General features: G+C 43.2%; 1 protein-coding gene across 1 annotated transcript; it reads right to left on the bottom strand.

The window, feature by feature from the left end:
* Nucleotides 1-7,136: 7,136 nt before the first annotated feature.
* On the bottom strand, nucleotides 7,137-17,030 carry LOC110496252 (zinc fingers and homeoboxes protein 1). Its single transcript, XM_036952829.1, has 3 exons — nucleotides 16,658-17,030; nucleotides 8,583-11,370; nucleotides 7,137-8,305 (listed from the first exon to the last, which is right to left on the bottom strand). Exon 2 carries the CDS (start codon nucleotides 11,251-11,253, stop codon nucleotides 8,590-8,592), a length of 2,664 nt encoding a protein of 887 aa, XP_036808724.1. The 5' UTR covers nucleotides 11,254-11,370; nucleotides 16,658-17,030; the 3' UTR covers nucleotides 7,137-8,305; nucleotides 8,583-8,589.
* Between the last annotated feature and the right edge of the window lie 1,759 nt (nucleotides 17,031-18,789).

The following is an 18,789-nucleotide window of genomic DNA, read 5'->3' as shown; positions in this document are numbered from 1 at the left end:
CACTTTCAAGTCCTTATCATGCAGCTTGGGCTTTCTGAACAAAAACTTAGTCCTAGCATTAACCTTCCCTCGCACTTTAGTGGCCATGCTCACACCTCCCAAGCTTCCATCAAGGATGCATCCCAGGTAGCTAACATAGGTTTTGGTAGTCAGCACCTCAACCCCTAACTATACTCTGATTGGACTGGATCCCAAAATAATTGCCTCAGTTTTCCCTAATAGCTTATCTCCAAGCCACTTGCTAATGTTAGTAAGCTCTGTGCTAAATATGCTCTCCAACATAGTTTTACTTTCGTGAGACACCAGAAGTGTAGAGTTATCCGCATAAAGGAAGACGGCAAGAACAAGCATCTTTCATATCGTTAATATAAAGTAAAAACAGTAGAGGCCCAAGAATGCTCCCCTGTGGAACGCCACAACTCATTGGATTTGCCTGAGACAGTGAACCATTAACCTCTACTACTTACTTCCTACCTGATAAATAGGACTTTACCCAGCCTAGATGAATACGGCTTAACCCCAGTGCCTCCAGTTTGGAGATTAGGATACAGTGGTTAACTGTATCAAAGGCCTTCTGTAGGTCAAGCAGTACAATTCCACAGAGATTTCCCTCATCAATCTATTTCCTGGTGAAGTCAGTGAAGTAAAGTATAAATAATTTTTTCTAAAACCCGACTGAAAATCATACATTAGACTTTGTTGACATATTTATACATTTGCTCATGTACAACTCTCTCCAGTATCTTTGATGTTATACTGAGGATAGATACAGGCCTATAATTACCAGGGTCAGACTGTATCGCCTTCTTATACAGATGTATAACTTTAGTGTGTTTCATGTCCCTGGGAAAGATGCCTTGTTCAAGCGAGAGATTAACAATATGCGTAATACAAGGGGCAATGTGCTCAGCAGAATCTTTAAGAAACCTTGCAGGAATATTATCCAGGCCTGTGGCTTTGGAGCATTTAAGCTCTGCTAGCATACGGGCTAATTTGGCTGTTGCTACCTTTGCAAAAGAAAAAGAGTTTGGCTGAACCCCTTACTCTGCATAATAGTTCTTGACTTGGTCGTTTCCATACAAACCAGAACAGGTGGCAGGCAGCTTGCTGGCAAAATAAGTTGAAAAAAATAGTTGAATTCATTGGCATCCTCTGCTTTTTCATATTCCATCTCCCCCTGATGTTCAGTCCTTTATGCAGACATCAGTATTGAAATCACCTAACAAAATGATTTCCTTCAGCAGAGAATCATTACAGTTTGACAACACAAGTTTAAGACCTTCATAGAATGCATTCTGATTGGGTGGCCAGACAATCTCCAGATCAACGCTTAAATCCGATCTGACGTTATAAGCTATGTCCGATCTTACAAACGCACATATCCCCTCCACCTTTCTGATTCCAATCCTTACTATCTACATTTTTGAGTCTCAAACAGATGAATGCAACCATGTCTTTGTAAAACACAAGACACCCACCTCTGATTTGCGAGCCAACAGGCGTATCTCATTGATCTTCGATAGTACAGTCGTGGTCAAAAGTTTTGAGAATGACACAAATATAAATGTTCACAAGGTCTGCTGCCTCAGTTTGTATGATGGCAATTTGCATATACTCCAGAATGTTATGAAGAGTGATCAGATGAATTGCAATTAATTGCAAAGTCCCTCTTTGCCATGCAAATGAACTGAATTTCAGCCCTGCCACAAAAGGACCAGCTGACATCATGTCAGTGATTCTCTCGTTAACACAGGTGTGAGTGTTGACGAGGACAAGGCTGGAGATCACTCTGTCATGCTGATTGAGTTTGAATAACAGACTGGAAGCTTCAAAAGGAGGGTGGTGCTTGGAATCATTGTTCTTCCTCTGTCAACCATGGTTACCTGCAAGGAAACACGTGCTGTCATCATTGCTTTGCACAAAAAGGATATTGCTGCCAGTAAGACTGTACCTAAATCAACCATTTATCGGATCATCAAGAACTTCAAGGAGAGCGGTTCAATTGTTGTGAAGAAGACTTCAGGGTGCCCAAGAAAGTCCAGCAAGCGTCAGGACCGTCTCCTAAAGTTGATTCAGCTGCGGGATCGGGGCACCACCAGTACAGAGCTTGCTCAGGAATGGCAGCAGGCAGGTATGAGTGCATCTGCATGCAGAGTGAGGCGAAGACTTTTGGAGGATGGCCTGGTGTCAAGAAGGGCAGCAAAGAAGCCACTTCTCTCCAGGAAAAACATCAGGGACAGACTGATATTCTGCAAAAGGTACAGGGATTGGACTGCTGAGGACTGGGGTAAAGTCATTTTTTCTGATGAATCCCCTCTCCGATTGTTTGGGGCATCCGGAAAAAAGCTTGTCCGGAGAAAACAAGGTGAGAGCTACCATCAGTCCTGTGTCATGCCAACAGTAAAGCATCCTGAGACCATTCATGTGTGGGGTTGCTTCTCAGCCAAGGGAGTGGGCTCGCTCACAATTTTGCCTAAGAACACAGCCATGAATAAAGAATGGTACCAACACATCCTCCGAGAGCAACTTCTCCCAACCATCCAGGAACAGTTTGGTGACGAACAATGTCTTTTCCAGCATGATGGAGCACCTTGCCATAAGGCAAAAGTGATAACTAAGTGGCTCGGGGAACAAAACATCAATATTTTGGGTCAATGGCAGGAAACTCCCCAGACCATAATCTCATTGAGAACTTGTGGTCAATCCTCAAGAGGCAGGTGGACAAAGAAAAACCCATGCAAGAATGGGCTGACATCAGTCAGGATGTGGCCCAGAAGTTAATTGACAGCATAGCATGCCAGGGCGGATTACAGAGGTCTTGAAAAAGAAGGGTCAACACTGAAAATATTGACTCTTTGCATCAACTTCATGTAATTAAAAGCCTTTGACAATAAAAGCCTTTGACACTTATGAAATGCTTGTAATTATACTTCAGTATTCCATAGTAACATCTGACAAAAATATCTAAAGACGCTGAAGCAGCAAACTTTGTGGAAATTAATATTTGTGTCATTCTCAAAACTTCTGGCCACGACTGTAGGCTTCGGACGTTGAAGTGCACAAAATGTAAACCTTTCTTCCCTAAAGAAGAATTCTGAATTCCTGATTCACTTGTAACTCGCCTCCTACTGCACTACCATCCTCCCGCTGCACACTCCCCCCCCAGGTAAGTCCTCTGGTCCCACTCCACCTTCAATCCTCACATACCCAGCGGGTACAGCACACAGACAGCAAAGATACGTTTCATTGACCCCTTGCCCAAAGCTAGGTTCACTGCATGTTAGATGAATCCACTGCATGCATTCCAAACATACCAGACCTTTGCTTTAACTCTTAATCTAATGTTCGCAGGAGGAACATGGCTGCATAGGCCATTTGATGGTGTTGGTGATAAACTGAGGTCCAGGGCATTGATGGATATCACCCGATAAGAGAAGGCATAGAGTTATTATTTGAGATTCATTTGAGATTTCAGACTGGCTTTTGATTATCGTTTTGGTTTGTGCCTAGGTGTTATGAAAGTTTGGTATAAAACATTTCTTCCAAAAGTGTCAGCATGACTGAGAAGTTGCTGAGAATTTACAGTTCTTTCATCTAGATTGCAGCTGCCGCCATGCCGAACTTGCCGGCCACCATTTTGAGTGAGTATGAGGTGTGTGTGATAGTGTGTGTGAGTGAGGGTGTATGCATCACCTGGTAGAAGAAGGCTAGTGATGCTAATAACCAACTCAGTCCATCATCAACATTAGGGGATATTTTCTTTAATAGAGAATACGGACAGATGAAGGATCATACCAGTGGCACATAGTCATTTGATATGGAACAGGTTTCCTGGTCCACTTTTCAGAAGTCACAGATACAGTTGTGTGATTTGCTGAAAGCATAAATTTAGATATTTTCATTGATTTGAGATGTGTATTTGTCTGGTCTATGAAGTCAGGAACAAGGTCAGATACAATCTACGTCAAAGAAAACCTTGGGGATTGGTGACTGATCAAAATGAGATTTTAAAAAATGACTGTTAACTTGACCTCCATAGACACGGATGCACCACAGGAGGAAACTGCACAGGAGAATGTCAGCGGCACTTTGAGGACACTGCATTCTCTTTGACAACCAATGACATTTGCGAAGCCGGAATTGAGAGTTGATGTAACCAGTTTGAAATCAGGCTTTACTATCTGTGGCAGTGCAGCAAATGCATTGACATGAAAACTAAGGGGGGGGGGGGGGGGCACAACATTGTTCAAAACGTCTGGGAATGGTTTGTTAAAACTGTGGCATTGAAGGATCGGTTAGAGCGGGCGTGATTAAAATGTCTGTACCCACGACACGCTTTCATGTCAGCTGTGACCTAGATAAACCGGCACACTGTGTGGTGACTTGGTACGGTCGGAAAAGTACCTCGCTGACACAATACAAAAAGCCAGGCAGATGAAGGTGAACTGGTAACAACGCAGAGTGGACTACTGGAACCAGGGTTAGGGGGTGACACTTCTCTAACCCCAAGAGGAACTTTGCCATAATTGTATATTATTGGATTGTATGCACTGACTGCATTGAAGGAACACATCAGAGGCAACAAAATATATTCAGGACATATCATGTTCAGCATATGAACATCTATATTATTGGATTGTATCACTGGGGCAATGAATACATGCAAAGATGACAGTCCCTCGGTATAATGGCGTAGGTTGTGAGCAGAGAGAAGACAAAGTTAATTCTAGACATGAGCTTGAAATTGGGTCACTCCTCTGGTCAGGATTCTTTATTTGATTTGTCTATTTATTCTTGATATTGGAATATTTGAGACCAGTGGAACCATAAGAGATGTCCCAAACGGAAGATGGTGAAGTGAAAAGATCATCCGCTTCCTGTGACCAACTGTAAAGCTTGTGCAAGAGTCACAATAACATTACATCGTTATACTAGTCGCTGTAGCAGCAACACATTACTCCTTCAGCCAAGTCATTTTCAATACCGCTCCACTGCGATACGTTGATGGGATGCTCTGTTCCGTTTAAAAGCTAAATTAATTCAGGTTAATTTGGTCTCCTACCGATTTGAATGGGATCGCTATGTAACATTGTTCTCGGCTGTATCAGTTCATTACCTGAATAATGTCCCTCAGCCACCAGATGGCAAATGTGATTTTAAACAGAACATGCTGCCCGAAAAATAGCACACTGTTTGAATACATTCTTTGTATACTTCAGATTTCAATGCCCTCATACAATTGTGTAACAGCCCCCTTTTCAGACACAGAGATCCAGCTATGGTGTCTTCAGCCCAGGCTTTTTAGGCTGGGTTCAACAGTGCTGTGCAGTACATTGAGAACAGGCCTCTGTTCACTCTACCCTGGATCATATCCCAGTTTCAAACTCGGAACACAAAGGCAAATATGAGACGATAGACTGGATTCGGTGTGATGGGTGGCGTGCATGGACTGAACCGTTTGGGAGTCTAGAGATGGTGGCTTAATGGTATATCTGTCAACAGCTATACAGCATGAATCCCCTTTGCCTTGCGAGTCAGGGTAATGTAAGGACAAGTTCATGGGAGGCGCATCTCTGGACACTGCCATAGCTGCGTCAAAGCAGTCCCTCCCGTCGTGGGTTGGTTCAGCCCAGTAAAGAACTCTGTGTTCTCTATTCGTCTCATATAGGCTACATAGTCATGTGGGGACATTATTCCAGGTGGGGTTATTGGGGATTAACTGGATTAAAAAATGGTTTGCACTGTAGACCGTTGTGCGACAGACGTTGGGAATGCTTTATTTGCAGTGTGTCGCAACATGGGAGCAGGCAGCCAGGCATTTGATATGTAGGCCGACGCAGTGCTCAGGGACCTCAGGCTGCAGCAGCAGATACGTGGGGGAGGGCGGGGAGACGGGGAGAGTCGTCCTTAACATGACCCAGTGAGCACCAGAGACTGGGTTGCTCTCTCCTCGCTCGCCCTCTGCTGCGTAATCGCTGGGGGAAAGCAGTAGCTGCGGCTGGCACAGATGCCGCTGCTGCCAAGACGAGAGCGTACAGCATTAACACATGCTCATCTGTACCGCCATGCATGTTTACATAGCACTGCCTGGGTATGCATATCTGGGTCAGCAGAGAATGGGTATCTATTCTACCTCTCATTGCTGGTCGCTGACACCATTTATTTAACTTTCTTGCATATCTAATTATTTTCCCTCGCCCCCCTCTCTGATTAGGATGGAAGCCCACAGCTGGTCACACCCTTGATTTGGCCGGTTCTCTTTAACGTTAACTCTTCGATGGCCAAATATCAAGCAGTCTCCCATTGAGCAAGGCAATATATCTTAAGTGGGGATTTTCAGCCTGCCAACACATTTTTGTGGGGAATTTCATCACAACGGGACATTTCTCTTGGGGTAAATGCATCTCCAGTGAATTGGACTTGTTACTGTGTGAAGCCCTAATATAACTAATTATATGAAGATAATATAAGTTGACTGCAAAAGTGACTAGTTCTACCAAGCCAGTCCCCTTCACTATGTCCATCGTTGTAACACTGGTAGGACAGGTGATAACAATTTCAAGTATGGTCAAAACTGTACTTGAAATGTTATATCACCCCACTCTGGCTTACTTTATTCAAAGTTGGTTTAGAAAAACAATAACATTGCAAATAGCTCCACCTCCTGGAATAAAAAGACAGCCATACCAGAAGAATCTGAACCATAGAGTATACCTCAGCACGGCTCATTCTTAATAAACCTATCAGGTGGTATAAATATTGCCATTTAATGATGTACGGTTCAAATAATTACATCTAATAACCTATTAAAATCATATTTCCTTCAAGTATGTTTTGCTGCGTAGATGTCTATATTAAAATACTTCTGAAATGGCATGTCAGTTATGACAAATTGTGGAACGCAAATGCATCTTAACTTGAGTTTGTAGTAGATCGAACAATAATTGCGCAAAAGTCAAGGGGGCAGTGTTGTCCACATTTCTAATAAGCATGGCACAAACAAATGTATTGTCTGACTGTAAAACAAAATTATACATTTTGATCTCAATTGGCTTACAGTTAGTTGCAGTTTTCCTATAGCTTGACATTGACTACTGAAAATCTGTTTCTTCCCTGCAAAACCACTGGTCTGAAACTAAATACATTTTCTTGACAAAGTTTATTTTAGCTTCGGATAAAAAGTATTCATGAAAGTAAGATATAATAAATAGACTAATCATACTTGTCAATTATTACAGCAATTAAGGATGGCAAAAGGCTTATCATATAAATTCTGTACTAAGGTTCCCCATCTACTGAAAACCAAAACAATAACTTACCATCCCCCTCAATTGATTGTTATTTGATGTACAGTTGCATATAACCTGTACATCCAGATTTTAGCATAGTTCTTGAAGATAAGCAGAGGAAGAAAAGTTTTAAAAGTTAAAGTAAAATTGGCTCTTGATTATAAAGGAACCATACCAAGTGCTTGTGGTATCTTCACCCTATATATTGTCATTGTACACCTGAAAGATTTTAACCCGTAATTTTTTTTGGGGGGGAAAGCACAAGTTACTTACTTTAGAAAAAACTGCCATCTGAAGCAAATTGAATGAAGATGTTTCATGTGTATTTTTATAACGCATCTAAAATGAACAGTCACTTTCTTCAACTCATAGCTTAAAAAGACTGAGGTAATGTTTACTAAGTCCTGAATTACAGCACACATGCCTTTTTCTTTTGGAAAGCCAACATACAAACAAAAAAACACCCCCAAAAACTGAGCACAATATTAACCAAGCTTACGCCATATTTCGTCATTTAAGACTAACAAAGAACTTGAATACATATAAAAACAGTTTTGTAGAACTAAAGCACTGGTTCCATTTAAAACATAAACCAAAAACATGGCACTGATTTAAGTAATATTCACAAATCTGTGAGGTTTTAAAAACCGTTGTCAGTACATCAAAGAAAATACATGGGAAATTCCCTTGAACCGAGACACAATTTCACAATTTAAAAAAAAACGGTTAAATGTTATCACCTAAACCTACAGGAAAAAGGTGAGGTTTAACCTCATCCACATGTCTTGGATTTAGTAAAGATAGCAAGGTTAAATGACTAAAATATCCCAAAAGACCAAATAGCATTTTAAACAAAGGTAAAACATACTGTATGTATCTATTATTCCTTGCTAAAATTATTTGGCATCATACACCTTCTCTTGTTTCTTTGTGTCTGGTTGGTCCATGCAGTATAACACTTAGTACATTTCACCTGTGTTTTTCATCTCCTCTTCTGTAGGCAAACATTGTGAATTCTGTGGGAGCAAAACACATCCCAAATGAGAAAAGTAGAAAACCTCATGTTAAGTGTTCACATTTCCTCATTGACTGTATAAAGAGGAAATCAAGGTAAAAAAAGGTAATTACAGTTGTATTAGGCCAATTTAATTTAATTCAGGGGGGGGGGGGGGGGGGGGGATTTGCCATGTTAAAATAAAAACATCCAGGACACACAAGGAATGAATGCCTATACAATTATACAATTATTTCATTCATGAGCTCATTCTACCCATCCTTTTCATCGTCACTCACCTTTAAATCACTGATCCTCTGACTCCGGCTGTGATTGCTTGATACATTGAGGCTCTCCCGTGGTTTCATTGTCATTATTGTCAACTTCATCATTGTTATTTTCATCATCTTTGTTATCGTTGTCATTGTTCATTTCATCAGTGACGACATCCCCTTGCTCTTTCACTTCCATCTCTGCCTCACTGTCGCCATGTGTCTCCTCTTCACCGTCACTGAAAGGGTCAAGGCCTTTCTCTTCCCTCCTGCTGATCTCCGCAAACCAGTCCCGCACCTGCTCATAGCTCATACTGGACTTGGCCACCAGTTCATCCAAATCTTTCTCATTTAAGACCTTATGCTTGAGGTAGTGCTCCTTTAAAATCTCTTTACCCGTCTTGACTTTGATGGTAGGGGTTGTTTGTTTGCAGGGGTATGGCCGCCTCGTCCTCCTGGACCAACCTCGAAAGCGTTTCCGTGGCTTCTTCTTAAGTTCACCTCCGTTCATTGCCTCGTTAACTTTTCCACTCTGGTACAAGTAGTACCACTTCAGGTTGCTGTTCTTGCAGGCATACCGGGTGTCTCCAAACCAGTTAACAATGTAGGTTCTGGGTAACCCGCTCTCCTCTGCCATCTTGTCGTACTCTTCAGCAGAGGGCCACTGGGTACGAACAAAGGTGCTTTTCAGGACGTGGAGCTGCTCTGGGGTTTTCTTCATTATCTTTCGGCCGCTGGGTGGAATCTGAGCCTCTTGCCCAGAGGAAGGCGCTTTGATCCGTTCACTTTCCGGCTCCTCTGTGCCATCAGAGTCCACTGGCATTTTTCTCCTCTCAGAGAACCAGGCATCCACCTCTCGCCTAGTCAGTTTAGTCTCCATCCTAAGCCTACTTAGCTCCTCATCGCTAGGCGTGTCAGACTTCTGGTAGCTGGCCTCCAAAAGCAGAAGCTGCTCCGGAGTCTTTTCCTTGAACTTCTGAGGTGTGAAGTCAGGAAAGGCATGGCGGAACTTGATTCGTGGATCATAAATGGGCCCTTGGGTTGTCGGAGAGGATTCACTGGCTTCGTCGCTGGAGTCGATCACAATGGCTGTGCTGCTGCTGGCGTCGTTACTGTTGGTGCTGACTGAAATGTCATTTAAGGCAACGCCGTGGTGGTCCTTTGAGTTGCGTTGGTTATAGCGTGTATCGCTGAACCACTTCTTTATTGCCCTTTTGGTGAGGTTAGTGACCTTCATCAACCGAGAGATTTCTGCCTCAGTGGCAAACTGTCGTCTCAGGTAACTGGCCTTCAGCTCTGCTAGTTGCTCCTTGGATTTTTTAGGCCGTGCTCCCAGGGAATCAGGACTGAGTGGAGAAGCAGTCTCAGTGGTGGAGGATTCTGGCATCTTACTGACACTGGTTCTGGGGTTGGGGACCCCAGCTACAGCTAACGTGATGGGTGAGGCCACAGGGACAGCGTTGCCACCCCCTACCTGAGTCAAAACCATCCCTGGTTGCCCTACAAGCTGACAAGTCTGAAAGATGGACTGCAGGCCATTGGCTGCTGTTGCAAAATTGGCTGGGATGACAGTGATGGTCTGTGGCACCGCCTGCACTGAGCCGTTAAACTTCTTCCTCCTGGCCTCCTCCACCTCCTCTGGGGTCCAGCTCACACCGTGCTTCAGCCGCTGAGCAGAGAACCACACCTTTATCTGCTCCTCTGTGAACTTGGTTTGGGCTGCTAGACCCATGATCTCTGACACAGATGGGTAAGGGAACCTGTTGTAGGCGCTGACCAGCAGGACATTATTGTCCATGGCCCCATTGTATGTGGGGATACTACTGACTGGGATGAGGAGCTGGGTCTGGGAGGTCTGCTGATTCTGTAGGGCAGACAGAACTTGAGCCAATGTCCCTGGGGGGAGCATTGTGGCAGAGTTACTGGTCTTTATTTGGAGCACGTTTGGGCTGTTGACCATTATGCTCTGCTGAATTGGTTGAACGGTCAGAGGGGTCGACACAGCCACTACATTGGGGGTGACAGGAGGGGGGACCACCTCCTCAGTCTCTTCCTCACCATCACTCTCCACTTTAATGACACTGTAATCTGCCATTTTGTGTGACCCTGTAAACTTCTTGGCCTCCGCCCTACTCTTGATCTTCATGATTGGCGTTTTGCTTAGGGCAATACCCTTACAGGATGTGTCCTCATCCTCCTCAACCTTAACAAAACTGCCATCAAAGGTCAAGTCATTGACTCTCTGCTCAAAGATGGTTTGATTGTTGCGCTTCACCATAGTCCTGGTGAAATTGTCTTCTCCAGGGTGGTGGCGTGCATTATGCTCCAACAATGCATCATACCTCTTGGTGTGAAAGTCACACTCAACACACACATAAGATGAGTTTAGAACTATATTTGGGTGCTCAGTGTCCACATGCAAGGTAAACATATTGAGCTGTGAGGTCTGAAAGCTGCAGTACTTGCACTCATAACCTCCTTCTGCCGTACTCGAGTCCATAGTTTTAATGAAGTGGTCGATGGCCTGTGAGTCCTCCTCATTCGGGATGCTTTCAGTTGAGTTTTCCACAGGACAGTTAGCGGCCCCCTCCTCAGTCTCTCCGTCTCCCTCTGTAACGACCTCCATATCAGGGTCTGAATCCACCATTTGAACAGGGGGGACCATGCAAGGCGTCGTTGATTTTCTTCTGCTTGCCATTATCTGTCTTGTCTGAGCTTGTGTTGAATATATATCTTTTTTTTAATCTAAATCTTGGTTCAGGACTTGTTGCTCCATTCAGGCACTCAAACTTGAAAGTTGGCTTATTCTTAAATCCTGCAAGAGATAGAGCCATATTATGTGCACATAATTGAGAGAGAAATTCAAGGTCTAAACAATTTACATGAATGCCTATCTACTAGAAAATTTAGAGGGGGGCCTTTACTGCAATATGTACTGAGCAAAAATCTAAATGCAAATATTTCAAAGATTTTGCTGATTTACAGTTCATAAGGAAATCAGTCAATACGATGTGAGCAAATGAGGTGAGATAAGGGAGGTAAAGGCAAAAAAAGGCCATGGTGGCAAAGTAAATACAATATAGCAAGTAAAAACACTGGAATGGTAGATTTGCAGTGGAAGAATGTGCAAAGTAGAAATAAAAATAATGGGGTGCAAAGGAGCAAAATAAATAAATACATAAAATAAATACAGTAATGAAAGAGGTAGTTGTTTGGGCTAAATTATAGGTGGGCTATGTACAGGTGCAGCAATCTGTGAGCTGCTCTGACAGCTGGTGCTTAAAGCTAGTGAGGGAGATAAGTGTTTCCAGTTTCAGAGATTTTTGTAGTTCGTTCCAGTCATTGGCAGCAGAGAACTGGAAGGAGAGGCGGCCAAAGAAAGAATTGGTTTTTGGGGGTGACCAGAGAGATATACCTGCTGGAGGGCGTGCTACAGGTGGGTGATGCTATGGTGACCAGCGAGCTGAGATAAGGGGGGACTTTACCTAGCAGGGTCTTGTAGATGACATGGAGCCAGTGGGTTTGGCGACAAGTATGAAGCGAGGGCCAGCCAATGAGAGCGTACAGGTCGCAATGGTGGGTAGTATATGGGGCTTTGGTGACAAAACAGATGGCACTGTGATAGACTGCATCCAATTTATTGTGTAGGGTATTGGAGGCTATTTTGTAAATGACATCGCCGAAGTCGAGGATTGGTAGGATGGTCAGTTTTACAAGGGTATGTTTGGCAGCATGAGTGAAGGATGCTTTGTTGCGAAATAGGAAGCCAATTCTAGATTTAATTTTGGATTGGAGATGTTTGATGTGGGTCTGGAAGGAGAGTTTACAGTCTAACCAGACACCTAGGTATTTGTAGTTGTCCACGTATTCTAAGTCAGAGCCATCCAGAGTAGTGATGTTGGACAGGCGGGCAGGTGCAGGCAGCGATCGGTTGAAGAGCATGTATTTAGTTTTACTTGTATTTAAGAGCAATTGGAGGCCACAGAAGGAGAGTTGTATGGCATTGAAGCTTGCCTGGAGGGTTGGTAACAGTGTCCAAATGGCCAGAAGTATACAGAATGGTGTCGTCTGCGTAGAGGTGGATCAGAGACTCAACAGCAGCAAGAGCGACATCATTGATGTATACAGAGAAGAGAGTCGGTCCAAGAATTGAACCCTTTGGCACACCCATAGAGACTGCCAGAGGTCCGGACAGCAGACCCTCCTATTTGACACACTGAACTCTATCAGAGAAGTAGTTGTTGAACCAGGCGAGGCAATCATTTGAGAAACCAAGGCTGTCGAGTCTGCCGATGAGGATGTGGTGATTGACAGAGTTGAAAGCCTTTGCCAGATCAATGAATACAGCTGCACAGTAATGTTTCTTATCGGTGGTGGTTAAGATATCGTTTAAAATGGCTTTATTACAAACAGAAATACTCCTCAGCACCCCGCCCTTCCCCCTCTGATCCCACAGGTGAGGAAACCAGATGTGGAGGTCATGGGCTGGCGTGGTTACACGTGGTCTGTGGTTGTGATGCCGGTTGGATGTACTGACAACTTCTCTAAAATGATGTTGGAGGCGGCTTACAGTAGAGAAATTAACATCAAATTATCTGGAAACAGCCCCGGGTAGACATTACTACAGTCAGCATGCAAATTGCATGCTCCCTCAAAACTTGAGACAACTGTGGCATTGTGTTGAATGACAAAACTGCACATTTTAGAGTGGCCTTTTAGTCCCCCAGCAAGAGGTGCACCTGTGTATTGATAATGCTCTTTAATCAGATTCTTGATATGACACACCTGTCAGGTTGATGGGTTATCTTGACAATGGATAAAATGCTCACTAACAGGGATGTAAACAGATTTGGTAAAATGAGAGAAATTAGTTTGTGTGTATGGAAAGTGATAAGATGGCACCGAAGAGTATGGCTGACATTTTACATGCGCCTAATCAACTGTGCTATTTTGTTAGGTTTTTTTTGTGCTGTTTGTAACTTTCTTTTATTTATTTTGTACATAATGTTGCTGCTACTGTCTCTTATGACGAAAATAACTTTTGGACATCAGAACAGCGATTACTCACCAAGAACTGGAAGAAGGTTTTTCCTTTAATGAGTCTGATGAGAAGGATTCACTGCTTTCCCGGGAGCAGGCTCAAATCCCCGTAATTTGCGTGAAGAAAAGACGGAGGAAAAGAGGGCGCAGGTAGCGGGCTGCCTTCTGAGAATCCGTAGGCGAGCGAGTAAAACTTCCACTGACATCCGTTCTACTTGCTAACATGCAATCATTGGAAAATAAAATTGATGACCTACGATTACAAGTATCCTACCAAAGGGACATTAAAAACTGTCAAATCTTATGTTTCACTGAGTCGTGGCTGAACGAGGACATGGATAATAGAGCTGGCTGGATTTTCCATGCACCGGCAGAACAGAGAAGAAGCTATGTCTGATAAGACAAGGGGTGGGGGTGTGTGTCTTTTTGTCAATAATAGCTGGTGCGCGATGTCTAATATTAAAGACGTTTCGAGGTATTGCTCACCTGAGGTAGAGTACCTTATGATAAGCTGTAGACCACACTATCTGCCAAAAGAGTCCTCATCTATTTACCACCACAGACCGATAATGGCACTAAGACCGCAGTCAACCAACTCTATACGGTCATAAGCATGCTCCTCCAGAAGCGGTGCTCATAGCTAACAGTGACTGAAGGCAGGCAAACTTAAATCAGTTTTACCAAATGTCACATGTACAACCAGAAGGGGAATTATTATTTTTTTTAACTCTAGACCACCTTTACTCCACACACAGCGATGCATACAAAGCTCTCCCCCACTCGCCATTTGGCAAATCTGACCATAATTCTATCCTCCTGATTCCTGCTTACAAGCAAGAACTAAAGCAGGAAGTACCAGTGACTCGCTCAATATGGAAGTGGTCAGATGACGCAGATGCTAAGCTACAGGACTGTTTTGCTAGCACAGACTGGAATATGTTCCGGGATTCATCCAATGGCATTGAGTATACCACCTCAGTCATCAGCTTCATCAATAAGTGCATCGATGACGTGATCCCCACAGTGACCGTACGTACATATCCCAACCAGAAGCCATGGATTACAGGCAAAATCCGCATCGAGCTATGCCCTCAGACGAAACATCAAACAAGCAAAGTGTCAATACAGGATTAAGATTGAATCCTACTACACCAGCTCTGACGCACGTCGGATGTGGCAGGGCTTAAACTATTACGGACTACAAAAGGGAAACCCCGACGCGAGCTGCCCAGTGACACGAGCCTACCAGATGAGCTAAATGCCTTTTATGCTAGCTTCGAGGCAAGCAACACTGAAGCGTGAATGAGAGCACCAGCTGTTCTGGATGACTGTGTGATAACGCTCTTGGTAGCCGATGTGAGCAAGACCTTTAAACAGGTCAACAGTCACAAAGCCGCGGAACCAGACGGATTACCAGGACGTGTACCCAAAGCATGTGCGGACCAACTGGCGAATGTGTGGCCAAACACGACTCCAACACCATCATTAAGTTTGCTGACGACACAATAGTGGTAGGCCTGATCACCGACAACGATGAGACAGCCTATAGGGAGGTCAGAGAACTGGCAGTGTGGTGCCAGGACAACAACCTCTCCCTCAATGTGAGCAAGACAAAGGAGCTGATCGTGATTTACAGGAAGAGGCGGGCCAAATAGGCCCCCATTAACATTGACGGGCTGTAGTGGAGCGGGTCGAGAGTGTCCACATCACCAACAAACCATCATGGTCCAAACATACCAAGACAGTTGTGATGAGGGCACGACCAAACCTTTTCCCCCTCAGGAGACTGAAAAGATTTGACATGGGTCCCCAGATCCTCAAACAGTTCTACAGCTGCACCATTGAGAACATCCTGACCGGTTACATCACCGCCTGGTATGGCAACTGCTCGGCATCCGACTGTAATGCACTACAGAGGGTAGTGCGTACGGCCCAGTACATCACTGGGGCCAAGCTTCCTGCCATCCAGGACCTATATAATAGGCAGTGTCAGAGGAAAGACCATAAATATTGTCAGACTCCAGTCACCCAAGTCATAGACTTTTCTCTACTACCGCACGGCAAGCGGTATCAGAGCACCAAGTCTAGGACTAAAAGGCTCCTTAACAGCTTCTACCCCCAAGCCATAAGACTGCTGAACAATTAATCAAATAGCCACCGGACTATTTACAATGACACTCTCCCCTCCCCATTATTATCTATGCATAGTCACTTCACCACCACCTACATGTACAAATTACCTAAACTAACCTGTACCCCGCACACTGACTTGGTACCCTGTATATAGCCTCGTTATTGTGTTACTTTTTATTTTATTTTTTACTTTAGTTTGTTTGGTAAATATTTTCTTAACTCTTCTTAAACTGCACTTTTGGTTACGGGCTTGTAAGCAAGCATTTCACAGTAAGGTCTACACTTAATGTATTCAACGCATGTGACAAATAAAGTTTGATTTGACATTTCGGGGATCTTTTATTTATTTAAGCTCATGAAACAGGGGACCAGCACTTTACATGTTGCGTTTATATTTTTGTTCAGTGTACTTTAACAGATTGTTGTAGGTGTGGTGGGACATGTATATCAAGTTTAATTCCACTAATACGCAAACATTAAGTCGTTGCATTGTTTCCACTGCCATGACTAAACTCCACGCGCAACATTGATGCTAGACTTTAAATAGCGCGAGCGCTGTACAAAACACGCTTAATAAGTGGCTGTTTGTACTGTATGCATTCTGTATGCATTCCCAACGCAAATGGATGTGAGAAAACTGCAGTATAAAACATTTGATTCCTAAATCGTGGAATATTGATAATACTTCTGTATCATTAGCCTGCTAACTACCAGTGTGTTTAACAACTTGTCAGTCAGTTACACTGCAAAGAATATTCATCTGTTAGTTGTACCCTTGTGCCTCTGTCACGAGTGTACGGTATGTTGCTGTTTTTTGGGGGGGATGGGAGTATTTTGCAAAAAGTGGGAAATGGTAGTCAAATCTTATTAAAGGCAGCTATTACGTGAATGTATGATTAACTTCGCATGGTGTTCATTTTATTACATACCCGTGCAGATAACTGTCGTTTACAAGCATCTTGCAACAACCACTTAGCTTCCAATCTGACTGCTGATGCGCCTTCTTCCGCCTTTGCCGTCGTTCCCTCACCAACAAATGCACTGTCGACTCCGGCAGTGGCACACAGGCGCAGCAAGTCCATCTGTTGTTACCATAGACGCTGAGCAGAATAGTGAATGCGCCGAGATTCGTTTGGTTTTTCACTCCCTTTGCCTACAAAACGTCGCCTTGTTTGGTTTGTTCATGCATTAAAACCGACCTAGATGTAGGCATCGATAGCTCATCGACTCTAACGAGTCATTTTTTCTTCCAGAGCGTCATGACAAATATTTTACGTCATAACGTCATCGTAAAGCGACTTCCTCCATGGGGGAAAAAAAATTAAAACCACCAGAGGAAGAGGCTTATTATATAAATAATCTTTGAAAGAATTGAACTCTTCTCAATTATCCTAAAAGCCCATAATTTTAACGTGAAATGTTGGAAAATTATAAAATTGACCAATAAAAGAAAGTCATAAAAAAGGATGTAAATAATATGCAATTAAATCAAATTGTATTTGTCAGATGCGCCAAATACAACAGGTGTAGACTTTACAGTAAAATGCTTACAAGCCCTTAAAACACTCTTAAAACTGCAGCAATAAAATAAAAAACAATAAAATAACAGTAACAAGACTACAGTTGAAGTTGGAAGTTTACATACACCTCCTCCTGACAGAGCTGGTGTAACTGAGTCAGGTTTGTAGACCTTGCTTGAACACTCTTTTTCAGTTCTGCCCAAAAATGTTCTATAGGGTTGAGGTCAGTTTGGACATCTACTTTGTGCATGACACAAGTAATTGTTCCAACAATTGTATACAGACAGATTATTTCACTTATAACTCACTGTGTCACAGTTTCAGTGGGTCAGAAGTTGACATACCTTCAAACTCAGTGTCTCTTTGCTTGACATCATGGGAAAATCATACCGTCATACCACTCAGGAAGGAGATACGTTCTGTCTCCTAGAGATGAACGTACTTTGGTGCGAAAAGTGCAAATCAATCCCAGAACAACAGCAAAGGACCTTGTGAAGATGCTGACGGAAACGGATACAAACGTATCTATATCCACGGTAAATCGAGTCCTATATCGACATAACCTGAAAGGCCGCTCAGCAAGGAAGAAGCCACTGTTCCAAAACCACCATAAAAAAAAGCCAGACTACGGTTTGCAACTGCACATGTGGACAAAGATTGTACTTTTGGTTAAATGTCCTCTGGTCTGATGAAACAAAAATAGAATTGTTTGGCCATAATGACCATCCTTATGTTTGGAGGAAAAGGGGGGAGGCTTGTAAGCCGAAGAACACCATCCCAACCATGAAGCACGGGGTGGCAGCATCATGTTGTGGGGATGCTTTGCTGCAGGAGGGACTGGTGCACTTCACAAAATAGATGGCATCATGAGGAAGGAAAACTATGTGGATATATTGAAGCAACATTTCAAGATATCAGTCAGGAAGTTAAAGCTTGGTCACAAATGGGTCTTCCAAATGGACAATGACCCCAATCATACTTCCCAAGTTGTGGCAAAATGGCTTAAGGACAACGAAGTCAAGTTATTGGATTGGCCATCACAAAGCCCTGACCTCAATCCTATAGAAAATATTTGGGCAGAACTGAAAAAGCATGTGTGAGCAAGGAGGCCTTACCAACCTGACTCAGTTACACCAGCTCTGTCAGGAGGAATGGACCAAAATTCACCCAACTTATTGTGGGAAGCTTTTAAATTTAAAGGCAATGCTACCAAATGCTAATTGAGTGCATGTAAACTTCTCACCCACATGTGATGAAGGAAATAAAAGCTGAAATAAAATCACTCTACTATTATTCTGACATTTCACATTCTTAAAATAAAGTGGTGATCCTAACTGACCTAAGACAGGGAATTTTTACTAGGATTAAATGTCAGGAATTGGGAAAAACTGAGTTTAAATGTATTTGGCTAAAGTGTATGTAAACTTCCGACTTCATCTGTAGATACTTTTGTACATGTTTCCTCCAGCATCTTCACAAGGTTATTTGCTGTTGTTCTGGGATTGATTTGCACATCTCGCACCAAAGTACGTTCATCTCTA

The sequence above is a fragment of the Oncorhynchus mykiss genome, chromosome 18, assembly GCF_013265735.2.
Source record: "Oncorhynchus mykiss isolate Arlee chromosome 18, USDA_OmykA_1.1, whole genome shotgun sequence".
Classification (NCBI taxonomy): Eukaryota; Metazoa; Chordata; class Actinopteri; order Salmoniformes; family Salmonidae; genus Oncorhynchus; species Oncorhynchus mykiss.
Note: the sequence above shows the minus strand (reverse complement) of the source record. Positions and strands in the feature narration are given on the sequence as shown.